Genomic DNA, 14,898 nt, shown 5'->3' with positions numbered 1-14,898 from the left:
GAGTCTGAAAAAAAGAAAAATGTTTTTCTCCTCTGATGAAAAGCTGGAATTTGAACGATGGCAGGCTCTCAGTCAAATCTGGTCACATATGGTAAGGCGGGTCTATCCCAGAACGTTGGTGGGATTCATAATCGCGCGTCTAGGGACTAGGGATGGAGCTTGTTAATTTTGTATTGAAAATAGTAATGAGCACCTAATTATTGATCCTGCTCATTGATACAAGCTTTTATCAAGCCCTCTATTGAGCATTTTCTAACATTTTGTGCAAAGAAGTGAGAAGACAAATTGTGAACAGTATACTGGTATCTTGCTGGCCACCATCGACCACCATTTGCCTATAATTAATTATAATAAAATAAACAATTTATAAATGTGCAATGACTAACTAAAGTGTTAAATGGCTTTATATTATGAATAGTATATAGTTTAAAATCTCTGTGTCTCTTCAGCTCTATATGAACAGAAAATGTATATTTATGTAACCAAAATTAAAATACAGTACTTTTATAACAGTAAAATGACCATTTTACTTTTGGAAAACAATATTGAAGAAACCTAACTGGTTAATGTGCGTACTGTCAATTTAAAGGTGTATTTCGTTTTCTCGGGCAGCGCTAGTTGGCAGGCATCAATACACTCTTAGACCGACAGCATGGCTGATTAGATTTAGTTCTTTATCGTCTCTTGTCTTGATTGTTAACAGGACGCTGTGGGCCGCTATATATGCTCGATAAGTCCAAGTCTTATTTATACCGGGTAAGCAATACAGTTGTTATCGAGTTTTTAATGGGCTCGGGTGTCGAGCTCCATCCCTATCGGGGACATATCGTGAACGGCGCCAAGTCGGCTGAACCGGACGGACTTCACAACACTCGGCACGGCGATTCAACTCGCCTGACGGCTCGCTATCCGCTTTTTTACGTCTTTGGGTTTTGAGAACCGAACTTTCGCATTCCTGGAGTGCAGCAGTCACCAGGACGTCGTCAGTCAGGTGACCCCCCCAGGGGGGGGCGCCCCAGCCCCCGTCACACGTTTGACGCTTGGTCACATTTGTCCCAAGAAGTCACTATAGGGCATTTTGGGATTGAGCGTGTGTTGGAAGAAACAGGAGGGGGCGACAGAGGGGGAGGGAGAGCGAGGAGGACAACAACATAGGGAAGAAAAAGTTCAGAAGAAGAAGGTGCCGTATTGGCTTTTACTAGTAAAAGCCAATGATAATGTGGGCACCACAGACCAAACTGTAATAAAGCCAATGATAATGTGGGCACCACAGACCAAACTGTAATAAAGCCAATGATAATGTGGGCACCACAGACCAAACTGTAATAAAGCCAATGATAATGTGGGCACCACAGACCAAAGTGTAATAAAGCCAATGATAATGTGGGCCCCACAGACCAAACTGTAATAAAGCCAATGATAATGTGGGCACCACAGACCAAACTGTAATAAAGCCAATGATAATGTGGGGCTGGGCACCACAGACCAAACTGTAATAAAAAGGTTTACATGACTCCGTATGTATACGAGCTGTAGTGAATAAGTAGAGAACAGAATATGGGACAGAGTTGCACCGCTCACTTCACAGGGGTGTGATTTTTATTATTATTACAGTAGAAGTTTTTTTCTTATGTTTCATACGGTATATAGTATTTATATGTCGCTATAGGCCTTATTTTGTGAATCTTGATGAGTTCAGGTCCATGTCTTCTCTGAAGTTATCTCTGGTGGGCACAAGCTGCATTCAATAACCAATTACTGTCAAACTGTACTGTTTTACACATTCAGGGCTTTCATTCGGTGTATAGGATGTATAGCATATTTATTGTGTTAATTTTTATATCTGCCTGTCAATGTCTGTGACTTTAATAGTAAAATGCTGCATTCGTGGTCTGGAGAGGGCAGTTGTTTTATACAGCCGGGTAAAAGGTCAACGGGCTGAAGCCCCCTTTGATGTCTATGTGTGCACGTCCCTGTACATACATACCTCTCGGCCCGCTCCGGGCGGCCTCCTCCTCCTCCTCCTCCTCCTCCCCCTTCTCCTCCTCCCCCGTGGTAGAAGGAGTGGCTCCTGGTCCGCGTGGCGAGCATGGCGGTTGGCGACGGCGGGGACATGGAGCCCCCCTCCGCGGCCGCCGAGGCCTCCAGGGCCTCGTGCAGCCTGTAGGCGGCGCTAGCGGTGTTGTTGTTGTTGTTGCTGCCCTCCGTGCTGTTGAAGCTGCTCTGGCGCAGGATGTAGGCCGCCGCCCCACCGTCGCCGGGGCAGTCCGCCTGCCGCAGGACGTACGCAGAGTCCGTGCAGTCGGACGAGGTGCGCGACCGCACCTGGGAACGAAAAGAAAAACGTCCCCTTGGGTCAGAGAATGAGCAGATTTAACACTTACAGTGCTAGCATTTATTGAAGAATTAGGATCTAATTCACGCCAGCATTTTCTCCAGTCGAGGTCTTATTTTCTGTTTAGCTTTCAAACGTGAAGCGAGGAACGCAGGCGTTGTTGCCTGGATCAACGACAGGTCTCCACCAGGTCTGCTCAAGAGGGGCGCAACAACGCAAGCAGAATCCAGGTCTGGTGAGTCGCGGGCGCGTGCACAAAACGAGCACGCTCGCATCAAATTCACGGGACCATGCTACGCATATGCTTGCGTTGTCGCACTGCGCAAAAACGCAGGTCTCTTTGAAAATGAACTATAGGGCCGTTTTATCGCTCCTCGTTTGAAAGGCCCTGAAAGCTGCTATACACAATAACATGTCAACAATATGCCAGCAATGGGTAAAACGTTCCCACATTTTCTTTCCTAGAAGCTTTGTCATTGGTCGATGATTGGTTACCGACCGACCGGGGTTTTGTTTCGACCAATGACAAAGCTTCAAGGAAAAAGAAATTGGGAACGTTTTACCCATTGCTGGCTGTCTGAATACCAAAAAAAAAAAGGTAATTAAACATATTAACTATTAATTAATTTAGACATGAGATCAGATTCTACAAAATGTCTTCTAAATCATGACAGTCTTCTGAAAACCTATGTTTCTATATGTCAGTGGTTCTCAAACTATTTCATTTCAAGGGCCCCAATTCTTTTTATTGACCCCGGACCCCTTTGGCCTCAGGGAATAGTCTGTTGATGGAGTCATCTAGTGGTGACCCAGAGTGGTGCAGAGTATAGTATCAATACTATCAAATCAACAGTTTAACAGTTTAACAGCTACGGCACCTTGTTGACGACCTCGCCGCGCTCCACGCCCGTCACGCGCTCCAGCGCCACGGCGATGCGGCCAATCAGCTCCTCCATCTGGGCCAGCCGGACGTCCACCGTCTGCAGGGAGGCCTTCATGAAGTGCTCCCTCTCGTTGACCTCCTCCAGGCGCATGGCCATGTTCTCTACCCTGGGAGGACGGGCGGGAGAAAGGGTTCATTTGGACAGACACGTTTAGATTTTTGAGTTTGGTAGTCTTAAGCCAAATACCCCAAATCTCGGCCACTCGCTCGCTCATTCTCACTTTCGCTCACTGGCGGTGTTATGGTGATATTGGTGATTTGCCGAAATATGTGACCATCTTGTGGACTTCACACAACTTACATGTAGGTCTTAAAATACGTGGCCGGAATACCCGCCTATAGACCAATTATTTGTTTACAAACATTGGGACTGGGCGCACGGGTGACTGTTTCATGTAATCAATTCCCAGCAGATCTCCAAACCTGTTGTTTTGGGGAGCGCTGGTTGCAGTTCATTCAACCTCCTCTTGCGTGTTGGCTAGTGAGATGCACCCTATAGGAGACATTTATACTTCAAAGCGCAACAGTCAGTGTTGCACACAGAGAACAGCTGATATACAAGCTCACATCGCATCGCGGATGCGACTGTTGTGAGCGTAGAGGTCTGCGTGCGCGACACCAACGCGGGACGAAGCATAAATTGTAACTTGATGGGTTGCAGGTGCACGTGCAGCCGTGCACAAACAGGCTCTGCTGCCGTGATCATGAGCGCACCTCCCGTTCTTATGACAGCGACTGGAGGTGTGGTTTTGAGGGCAACTGATTTGAATTGCTATTATTGTTCACACACAACAGAAACCAATGGATTATATATTTCAAGAGAGAGAGAATAAAATAAAAATCCTAATCATTCTTCCTCCACACTGGGAGAAAAACAGCATCTGAAAGTTTGATGGTGCATTTTTTACACGTGAGTGCATTTAGAACTTTTCCATTGCATCTTATGAGAGGCAGGCATGCTGTTGTTTATCAGTGTGACGTCGTCTGTTAAGGTGTCTATAGGTTGAACTCTGCTAATAAACAAACCACAATGATTTACCATCAGTTGCTGATGCTGGAACGTCCATGTGGGAGATTTATTTCCATGGGGCGGTTTAATACAAACAGATTCCAACGTCACGGCAAGAAACAAATATCTCACTTTGAATAGCGATGGGCTCTGATTGGTCACCCAAAACTCTGGGGTGAGCGAAATGTCATTCAAACTGAGGAGTGCCAGACCAACCTGCCCAGGGATTGTTTTCCCTGTGGCAGATTCGTCTGGTTTGCAGGCTAAATGGTATCAGTTTCAGTTATCGGCTAAATTGTTATCTTAAAGGTGATAGAGACAAGTTTCCAGTGTTTGTACACAGAAGTGAGTGAGTGTTTCCAAACAAATGCAAATCTAGCTCCACCCCCCTCCCCCCCTCATTCTATTGGCTGAGCCAGGTCACTTCAGGCTATGGGATTGTTGTTGCTGCTGGGAGGGACGCTATGGATATTGCGCTCGTATGGCTAAATATGACATTAAAAGATTATACATTTCTATCGATATCATAGTTACAACAATGACATTGAGTTGACATGTTTTTTTAAGGGTAACTGTAGCATAATCGCAATATCACACTGAGTCCCGCAAATGAGGAAGTAGGAAGTAGAGGAGACTCACTGGCTCTCAATTCAATTCTCTTTCATTTGTAATCGTGCATAAAACATATTGCCCCTCAAATGCCCCATGCCACTACAGCATCGTTCATGTGAACTACTCTGTCCACGGTTATTCATTGCAATGAAAAAAATCGCTATGATGATCCGCGACGGCTAGCCTGTCCCCGTTGGCGAGCACGGGTTGAATGCACGCTTCAAGCCGGCCGGCAGGCAGGCGCCGCGGTAGTGGCTGGTGAAATACTATTACTCACATCCACAGTCCACTTCCACCATTTCAACAAATAAGCACATACAACCCACTCCACATGAACGAGAACGATATTGATGTAGGCCTAACCAGGAGATTTTATTGGGGTCCGAGTCGTTCTGTGACTAAGGATCATCCGAGTTCTGAGGGGTGCTTGCTGCTGGTGTTGTTCAGTTTCACACCACCCAACCATGCACTATACATAGCGATTCTCATCATTTCAATAGGCTTACATATTAAATCATAAACATACTATTTCACATGAACAATGTTAGTGAAACTAAGATACCGTATGGGGATAATATTATACATTGAAATCGCATCGCGTTTTCATTATAATACTACTGGGTTGAACACACCGTCACTGCCTTGCGCTGCAATTGGCTAAAAGTTTAAATCCCCTCCGACGTCCCGAGTAGTAAACTGTAGTGGATATAAACAGCGCATTCAGCCACAGGGGGAGCAAAGGGGGAGTGTGCTGTTGCAGGAGAACACCTCAGCATCATAATATAGGGAAAGATAGAGGTGGAAAAGGCCAAACAAATACATTTATATATATTTTAGATTTTGGCTGAAAACTTGTCTATATCACCTTTAAAGATGGAGTGGTTTTGTACTTTTCCTGTTTTGTATGTGTCTCTATGGAGTTCATCATTACTGTAATAAGACACCAAGGTGTGGTCAGAATATTGAAAGAATACAGTATGTGTGACCTGCAGTGTTGTTCGTTACTTTTAAAAAGTAATTAGTTATAGTTACTAGTCTGATTTATTTTATATAAATAATATTTTCCAATTCAGACACATTGTTTTCAAGGAAAAGATATTCCCTAATGTCACTGGTCCAGTTGTGGTTTGTTTTAAGCTCTACTAAAAACAGAAATAGAACACTTATGCTAATAGTAAAATATCCAAAATTACAGACAATATCCAGTCTAATGATATGGATATAATACTGATGCCCTGCCCATGCACAGACAGGCCTAAAGTAATTACCCTATGTTACCCTATGTTGACCAATCATCACCATTTTGATGATGTTATGCCCTGTGGAAGCCACTTTCTCTTTCTCATGTGGAATGTGTTTCACTCTGGGAGCGTGCGCTCAGCGCATCATGTCAGTTTACATGACAGACTCCGCACTGGCAGGAGGAGACGGTTCTTTTGGATTACATTACATAATGTGGGTAACTATACCAACTAAGGGCGTTAGTTCCAACACTGGTGACCTGTACCTCTCCGAGGTAGCCTCGATACCCAGGCTTTCATTTCGTCTGCGCGAAAGATGAAAGCCTGGAAAAAGCCGTGGGCTGAACCAGTCTAAAAGTGGGAGTCAACCCTTCCGGGTGGGCGTCGCTCTTAATTATGTGACGTAGCGCTGCACTAGGGGGGAGAGGAGGGGCCGGGGGTGACGGACAGATCGATGAGATCCAATAAGGGTGCGCGCATTTCTGAGGCGCGACCCGCCCCTCTAGACCAGAAATGTCTCTGCTTAGGTCAGGCTACTCCGAGGTGTCTAGTTAGTTGCAACAATGGTGACCTGTACCTCTCCGAGGTGACTAGTTTCCAACACTGGTGACCTGTACCTCTCCGAGGTGACTAGTTAGTTCCAACACTGGTGACCTGTACCTCTCCGAGGTGACTAGTTAGTTCCAACACTGGTGACCTGTACCTCTCCGAGGTGACTAGTTAGTTCCAACACTGGTGACCTGTACCTCTCCGAGGTGACTCGTATGCGCTCGTCGTTGGAGGAGTTGAAGCGGTCGTCCTTCTCCCTGAAGTACTCCTCGATGCACTGCTCCTCGAAGTCGTGCACCTTCTTCAGCTCGTCCTCGGTGATGAAGAGCTCTGCGGCAAACAGGGACGTGCAGAGAGTGTTAGAGACGCAGGGGCTGAAATCCCCAAAGAGGGCACTTTCGGACAAAAAATTGCATTTTTCGGAGCCCAACCCAGCACTCGTTAGCTAGTGGAGATGTGGTGTGTATAACGACATGGATTTCTAAACAAATGTGTTCAACGCAAAATGCTACGTTGGAAGTTCAGGAGACTTCCTTCCTTCTTTCCCTAATTTTGTCCAAAAGTTGTCCTCTTACGGGATTTTTAAGTCCCTGCATCTCTCTAACACTCACAGACATTTAAAGGGGCAGGTGCTCAAGTGAAAAAAAGGGCACCTTGTACAGCGCATTTTGGGGCGGGAACCCATTTTGGTGCTTTAGCTATTGAAAAATAGCAGATCTACAAGCTCATAGCGCGCCACCGAGTGGCGCGCTACGAGCTTGTAGGTCTGCTAATTTTTTATTATTATCCAAGAACCACTGACATAGAAACATAGCTTTAGATTGCGGGGGCCTAAATAATATAGTAGAAGCGTTTTTATCAAGAATTGATCAATGTCACCATGGTCCACAAACTACAAATTAAGAGCACATTGCCAAAAGGTGCTCTAGCACCCCCTAGTGTCTATCTGTGCAATTTACAATTTAGGCATTTAGCAGACGCTCTTAATCCAGAGCGATTTACATTAAGCAAGAACAAAAGAGCATGGGAATACATCACATAAAAACATTTATCAAGAAACATGCGTAAGCTAAGAAAGTAACAGTGGAATATCTATATATAATGAAGCTATACATCTATACTACTATGCTATACATATGTACTATGACGTGCTATGACTACATACAATGCAATTATAGTGCTGTCTACATAACATGCTATAAGTCTGTATCAAATGCTATCTAAGTCTACAGAAATGCTATCTAAGGGGGTGGGGTAAGTGCTATGGGCCATGATGGAGTCTGAAAAGGTGGGTTTTCAGACTACGGCAGAATATTGGGAGTGATGCTGCAGTTCTGACTGCAATGGGAAGTGCATTCCACAGTTTTGGAGCCAGAAGGGAGAAGAGTTTGGGACGTCACGCCACTGCATAACACGTCCCTGCGTGTCGTCCCACCGCTCTAGTATTCACTCACTCAGTCCGTAGTCTCGCTCGTCGACGTCGTGCTTGCGCCAGCGGCAGCACAGGTGCTTCAGCACCATGATCATGTGACTGACGATGATGAGGGGCGGCGGGAGCACGGGCCGCTCATGGAAGGTCATGATCAGCTGGTAGCGCTGGAACTTCCACACCTGGTTGGAGATGGACTTCACCTCGAAGAACGTGTTACTGCGGAGGAAAGACGGGAGGGAATTAACGTTGTGAACGTCGTGAACATATACGTTAAAAACTGGTTGCATATAATACTGTATAAGACAAAATACATTAAAGTGTTCATTATTTATACATGAAATAAAACTTATGTAAATTTGATTGTTTATTTATTTTACAAATCAATAGATACTTTCTGCTACCACTGCTACAGGTTATACACTCTGCTAGACGAATCAATGCAAAAAGAAAAGAATAATACCGACGTATCCGTTTAAATATTATTTGTATTATTATTTATTTGTCAGAGGGTCATGGCATTTCATGGCATTTCATACCAGAGGTAGTGGCCGTTTTGGGAACCATTTAGCAGGCACTGAACCACCCCGGTCTCAATGAGCGTGAGAGGTTGGTGGATTGGCATGGTTTCCACACATCGGTGGGATGGTTCCCCCCCCCCCCCCCCCCCTTTAGATTTACATGAAAAGGGCATGTGAGCTCAAACCCATAATTTAACTTTTTTTTTTTTTATCCCACGATTTCGTAACCCAGTTTTCTTTTCACCCAGTGTCAATTATCTAATGTAATCCTGGGCGCTACACTTCCTCTGCCAACCTGGGGGGCAGCGGACTGACCTCATGCCTCCTTCTATGCATGAGGAGTCCAAGCTGCTTCTTTTCACCTGACAGAGGGGAATTTCCCCGGCCGGACGTAGCGCGTGGAAGGGACACGTTATTCCGACCAGTTCTTTCCCCTCCATCAGGCGCCCCGGCTGGCCAGGGGGAGGTAGTTTTAGAGACCAGGATTACGGCATGTTTTTGTGAGGGTACCTACCCTAGGGGACACGGGGAGAACATGCAAACTCCACACAGAAAGGCCCTATCGCCAACCCCCGCCTCGGGTATGGGCACTGATGACGCGGAGGAAGGAACACGCCGCCAGTGCCCACAACGTCCCCAAGCGGGAATCGAACCCAGGACCTTCTAGCTGTGAGGCGACAGCGCTACCAACTGTGCCACCGTGCCCCTAAAAACATTTTGGTTTTAAGATGTTTTGTATTCATCCTTAAGTGTTTTTTTACTGCAGGAATTGCCCGTCATAATTTGACCCCCCAGTATTTAGGATGTTGATATTCATTCATCAGCCAACACTCCGTAGTGCGTAGTGCTGTGTGTGTAGTGTGTAGTGTGTGTGTGTGTGTGTGTAGTGCGTAGTGTGTGTGTGTAGTGTGTGTGTGTGTGTAGTGCATAGTGCGTAGTGTGTGTAGTGTAGTGCATAGTGCGTAGTGTGTGTAGTGTGTAGTGCATAGTGCGTAGTGCGTAGTGTGTGTGTAGTGCATAGTGCGTAGTGTGTGTAGTGTGTGTGTGTGTAGTGCGTAGTGTGTGTAGTGTAGTGCATAGTGCGAAGTGTGCGTAGTGTGTAGTGTGTGTGTGTGTAGTGCGTAGTGTGTGTGTGTGTGTGTGTAGTGCAGAGTGCGTAGTGTGTGTAGTGTGTGTGTGTGTGTAGTGCATAGTGCGTAGTGTGTGTAGTGTGTGTGTTTGTGTGCGTGTAGTGTATAGTGCATAGTGTGTGTAGTGTGTAACATACTTGAAGACGGCGATGAGCAGGTTGACCAGCAGGATGTTAGCCACCAGCAGGTAGCACGCCATGATGGCGGGCACGATCCACGCGCCCGTCTTACAGGGTGGCAGAGTGACGGTCACCCCGTCCTCTGTGGTGATGTTCTGGCCGCAGGGAGCTGCACGCACACACACACACACACACGCAACGCATGCATGCACAGACAGAGAGACACACGCACGCACGCACGCACACGCACACACACACACACACACACACACACACACACACACACACACACACACACACACACACACACACACACACACACACACACACACACACACACACACACACACACACACACACACACACACACACACACACACACACACACACACACAAACACAGAGAGAGAGAGAGAGAGAGAGAGAGAGAGAGAGACACATATACACACACACAGAGAGCGGGTTATACCACCTCTATATGTGGAGTCTAAACAGTGGAATTGTGCATTTACAGACTGTAAGGCCTCAGTGTACAGTACAGTGTATAGTACAGTGCAGTGTGTACAGTACAGTGTACAGTACAGTGTACTACAGTGCAGTAGACTATAGGCAGGCCTCAGTGTACAGTACAGTGCACAGTACAGTGCAGTAGACTATAGGCAGGCCTCTGATGCAGACAGTCGCTCACGAACATGCCAACAGCGTTCTCGTGAGGAAACCTCTACAACGGACACTAAACTAAAGTACATTTCCATTTCTGTCTGTCAGGCAAAAAACCTTTCTGTTTTATTTTCCCTGTAAAGTAGCCTAATAATTATTCATCATACCACAACGGCACACAGAAGCATCAAAAGTAGCAGAACTACTGTATACAAGCTCAAAACATGGCGCTGCAGAGTGAGGCGTTTTGAACTTGTAGATCTGCTATTTTTTATGCATTTGAATCCTGGAAATGTAAAAGTTTTTGGACATGAGGTTTCCACCCGACAGAGGGGACATGCACTTGGAGTATTCATTGTATTTACATAGAGACATACTGTATAGTACTCATTGTATTTACATAGAGTATGTACATATAGAGCATCGCAGTCCCGCCCTCTTTCATGACAACAATAAATAATTCCCCATGCATCCCCCCCCCCCCCCCCCCCCACATGATTTCAAAAAGTATTAATTTAAAGGTATATTCAGTGATTTCACTTAATTCAAATATCACTATTTTTTTTGTTTTGTTGTGATAATCTTCCCTACTATAGAGTGTGCTGACCATATAAAGAGTTCCTCCCTGTCCCCAGTTAACCCTTGGGGGTCAAAAAACCCTAGGTTTCGTTTTTGGCTAGGGCGCCAAGCCTTCATCCAATCAGGATAGAGAGGGGCCTTGCGCAAATCATGATCGAGCGGGGGCGGGTCTAGGTGTGCGTACTGTTGGCCTGTTGCGTGTCCCCCCACTGTAGTGCATGCATGTGCCGGTCACAGGCGGGGCCTTTCCAAATCCCCCAAATCACTGAATGCTCCTTTAAAGATCTGTAAGCCTCGGACAGAGCCAACTGGGATCGTGACAAAATCATGACAACATTTCTTTGGCTGAACAAATAATTACTAAAAAGAAAAACAGCAAAAAAGTGTTGTACCCTGTCCTTTTTTCTTCTTTCTAATTATTTGTTCGGCCCAAAACATTTTGTCAACGATCCGAGTTGGCTTTGTTCGAGGCTTACAGATCTTTAAATAAATACTTTTTGAAATGTCTATGGGGAAAAACAATGCATGGGGAATAATGTCCTCTATAATGTATTATTCATTGTATGTTTCCTAACGAGAACGACAGATCAATATGCATACAGGCAAGACAAACATAAAGTACATTCAGAAACCAGTGGTGGAAAAAGTATCAATACAATTTACAATGTAGGCATTTAGCAGATATTACTGCAATACAGGTGGAATATAGCAATATAGAAATACTCCGTTACAAGTAGAAGTTACAAGAATGCACGTGTGTAAAAGTACAAAAGTATTGGTGTCCAAATGCTTGGTAAAGCTAAAGAAACGTGTATACTTATATAGGACTGAAGTGCATTATGGGTAATGCATGTTTTTGTCATATTAATCAAAGTAACGTAGCAACTAAAATGTTTTCAAATAAATGTAAAGGAGTAAAAGGAGGACAATATTTGGATCTGAGAAGCATTGGAGTAGAAGTAAAAGTATTTGAATTCGGAGGGAAAAAAGCGCAAATACCTCAAAATTGTCCTGTAAATGTATACTTAGTTACTTTCCAGCACTGACTAACAGACACACACACCTGTAAACAGGCCGACAGACAGACAGACAGACAGACACCAAAGACAGACAGACAGACAGACAGACAGAGAAGGGGACAGTGGTGGAGTGAGCACTTGAATGATAGGGGGGAGGGGTGGGCGCTCATGTGCTGAAATGTGCAATCTGAAAAAAGCAAAAATATATTTAAAAATATATTCATCATGTTTCGTCATACAAACTTGCGTTTCCTCCAATATATTTAAACGCGCGCGCCCAATGCGCGATGTTTAAAATATATTGCTGTGTTTATACGCGTGCATGCGTGCGTTGCATGCCACAGCCTCAGCGACATATGGGTTGGTTGGTGCCCTGTGTCGTTTCAAAGGTAATTTATATGTACGTCTGAAACGACACACAAAACATGTATCTTTTTTCTTAACGTGTGCATTGTTTTAAACATGTTTTTTCCATCGGTGATGGTTCAGTTGCTGTGGGAAAAGTCTTGTGTTTTGTTTGTCAATCAATCAATCAAAAAAAAAAAAAGACCAATACTTTTGTACTTTTTTACCCAAGTACATTTCGCAGCAGAGTATTTCTACATGATGGTAGTGATACTTTTACTTTCCACCACTGTCCGTTTGTTTGCCTTAAAAGGGAGTTCATTCTCATGCGCGTCATCGCTTGATGTTCAATTAATCCACACAATGCAGCCCAAAGATCAGAGAACTGAAGTAATTGTTTTGTTAGTATTGTTTTTTTTTTTATGTTTACCCTATGTAAAAAAAAAAAGCCTTTGGATTTAAACAAAAATAAATAAATACAATTCTGACAACTGAACCACATGAAAAAACAGAGATTGCTAATGATGGGATGTGAACACACAGATTAGGTTTCGGGGAGGTTTCTGTTTAAAGGACAACCTTTATTTTTATTTTTATTATTATTAGCCATGGTTCATGTTTTAGGTTTTTAGAGGATTTATTTTCGTATTACATTTTTATGTACTGCTTGCTTTCCTTTTTAGTGATTTTTGCTATTATAATTTACTATGTAAATATATAGTACCACTTGACCCCAGGAAATTACATCTGGCCAAAAACAGATCACCAGATAAGATCTATCTGGATACTTTGGGGATGCCATGCTGTATGTCGTAGGCGTAATATGTCAGTTTGCAGGGGCGCAGATAGCATTTTATAACGGGGGGGGGGGGGGGACATATTTGGGGGCTATCTGCACGCTCGCAGAAACTTTCATGAGGAAGGGGGGATATCCCCCCAACTTTTGCGCATAATTATGCAGATCTTCCACGTTTTTTTAGCGGATTTCACGGCAAAACACTGTCAACACAGCAAAACACATGCAGCCACGGTACATTGGTTTTTGTTTGTTTGGAGGAGATAATCCCCCCTCCTCATGAAACTGCGGGGGTCGATCCCCCCCCCCACCCCTCCCCCCTGTCTGCGCGCCTGTCAGTTTGTCACCTCCCTAATCACATTCAGTAGATCCTGTGATCTTTTGTGGCCAGCTGTAATTTCCTGGTGTCTAGTTATAGTTATAGTAGGCTAAATAATAAAAACGTATCCAAAATAATCGTAAGAATCTCTAAAACTAAAGAAAGCAGTAAATGAAAAGAATTCAATAAACTAAAATAACACTCATCTTTTCCTTCCTCTGATAACCTAAACGTGAACCTTGGTTGAAAACCAAAAAACCAAAGTTGTCGTTTAAACATGATAATCATGGGTTACTTATTGTAATGCACGTGAGGGTTGCAGTATTCATATGGAAGTTATTACGTCTGTATGTCAATAAAGGGCTTATATATACTGTACATATGTATCAGTAGTCAATCTATTGCCGTGTTTGGACAGGAGCGATAAATGAGTGATGTGATTTGCGATGACTCTCTGGGGACAAGCTGTGCTGGCGTAAAGGGGGTGGGGTGGGGTGGTGCAACAATGGTTTCGAGTGACAGACGGAAGTGTTTTTAGCATAACCAGCCGTATACTTCTTCAAAACCAAAACAAACAAAATGCAATGGAAAAACAAACATCAAGAGCGTCCCTTGATGATCTGTGCAAAAGTTATCACAGCAAACGTGAAACTTTGCAATGTATATCTGACGGTATTTGAAGAGTGCAGGCCATGAAACGAGCATGTCATTGATTGGCCAGCCAGTGCATTAACAGGATAAAGTTGCCCTTTACAATATTGCCTTGGATTAGGCGTACGATTGGATACATTAAACCATTTAGGCCCGACGTCGAAATGTAAAACAATGTCTTCTAAATTCTTACAGTTTTATACCCATGTTTCTATATGAATGGTGCTCAATATTTCATGTCAAGGACCCCAAGAATTATATGTAATTGGCTGCCGACCCCCGTCTGAAAATATGTTGTTGTCTCCCCCCCCCAGAAGCAAATATTTGAGTTAAAAACGATATATTCAAAGATTTGCGCCACATTTTCACGATTTTTCTAAAATAGCAGACCTACAAGCGTGTCATAAGTATTGTCATTCTAATCCTGTGCTGTTCTACATCCAGCCAACCAGTTGAAGAAATTGCAGACTTAGGGTCTTAACAGTTTTTTCATAAAATATCAGAGAACATTAATGTGGAAGATTCTTCTGAGCATCAATTCATGATTAAAGCAATATAACATGTATTATACAGTATTACTAGTTTCACCCATTCGGATATTCTTAAAATCTCTTTAAAAAATCACACCCGTGTGAACCGAGT

The 14,898-nt window shown here is 44.1% G+C and overlaps 1 protein-coding gene across 1 annotated transcript in view; it reads right to left on the bottom strand.

The window, feature by feature from the left end:
• Nucleotides 1-14,898, bottom strand: part of trpm3 (transient receptor potential cation channel, subfamily M, member 3) — a gene marked incomplete at both ends in the record, with an annotated part of 354,059 nt that overhangs the window by 2,179 nt on the left and 336,982 nt on the right. Inside the window, 5 exon segments of the mRNA XM_083783495.1 lie at nt 1,988-2,325; nt 3,214-3,385; nt 6,887-7,019; nt 8,144-8,337; nt 9,907-10,057. Of these exon segments, the coding sequence (XP_083639621.1) occupies nt 1,988-2,325; nt 3,214-3,385; nt 6,887-7,019; nt 8,144-8,337; nt 9,907-10,057 (988 nt within the window).

Source organism: Protomyctophum parallelum (genome assembly GCF_964188405.1).
Source record: "Protomyctophum parallelum genome assembly, chromosome: 15".
Taxonomy (NCBI): domain Eukaryota; kingdom Metazoa; phylum Chordata; class Actinopteri; order Myctophiformes; family Myctophidae; genus Protomyctophum; species Protomyctophum parallelum.
The sequence above is the reverse complement of the archived record's forward strand: the minus strand, read 5'-3'. Positions and strand labels throughout refer to the sequence as shown.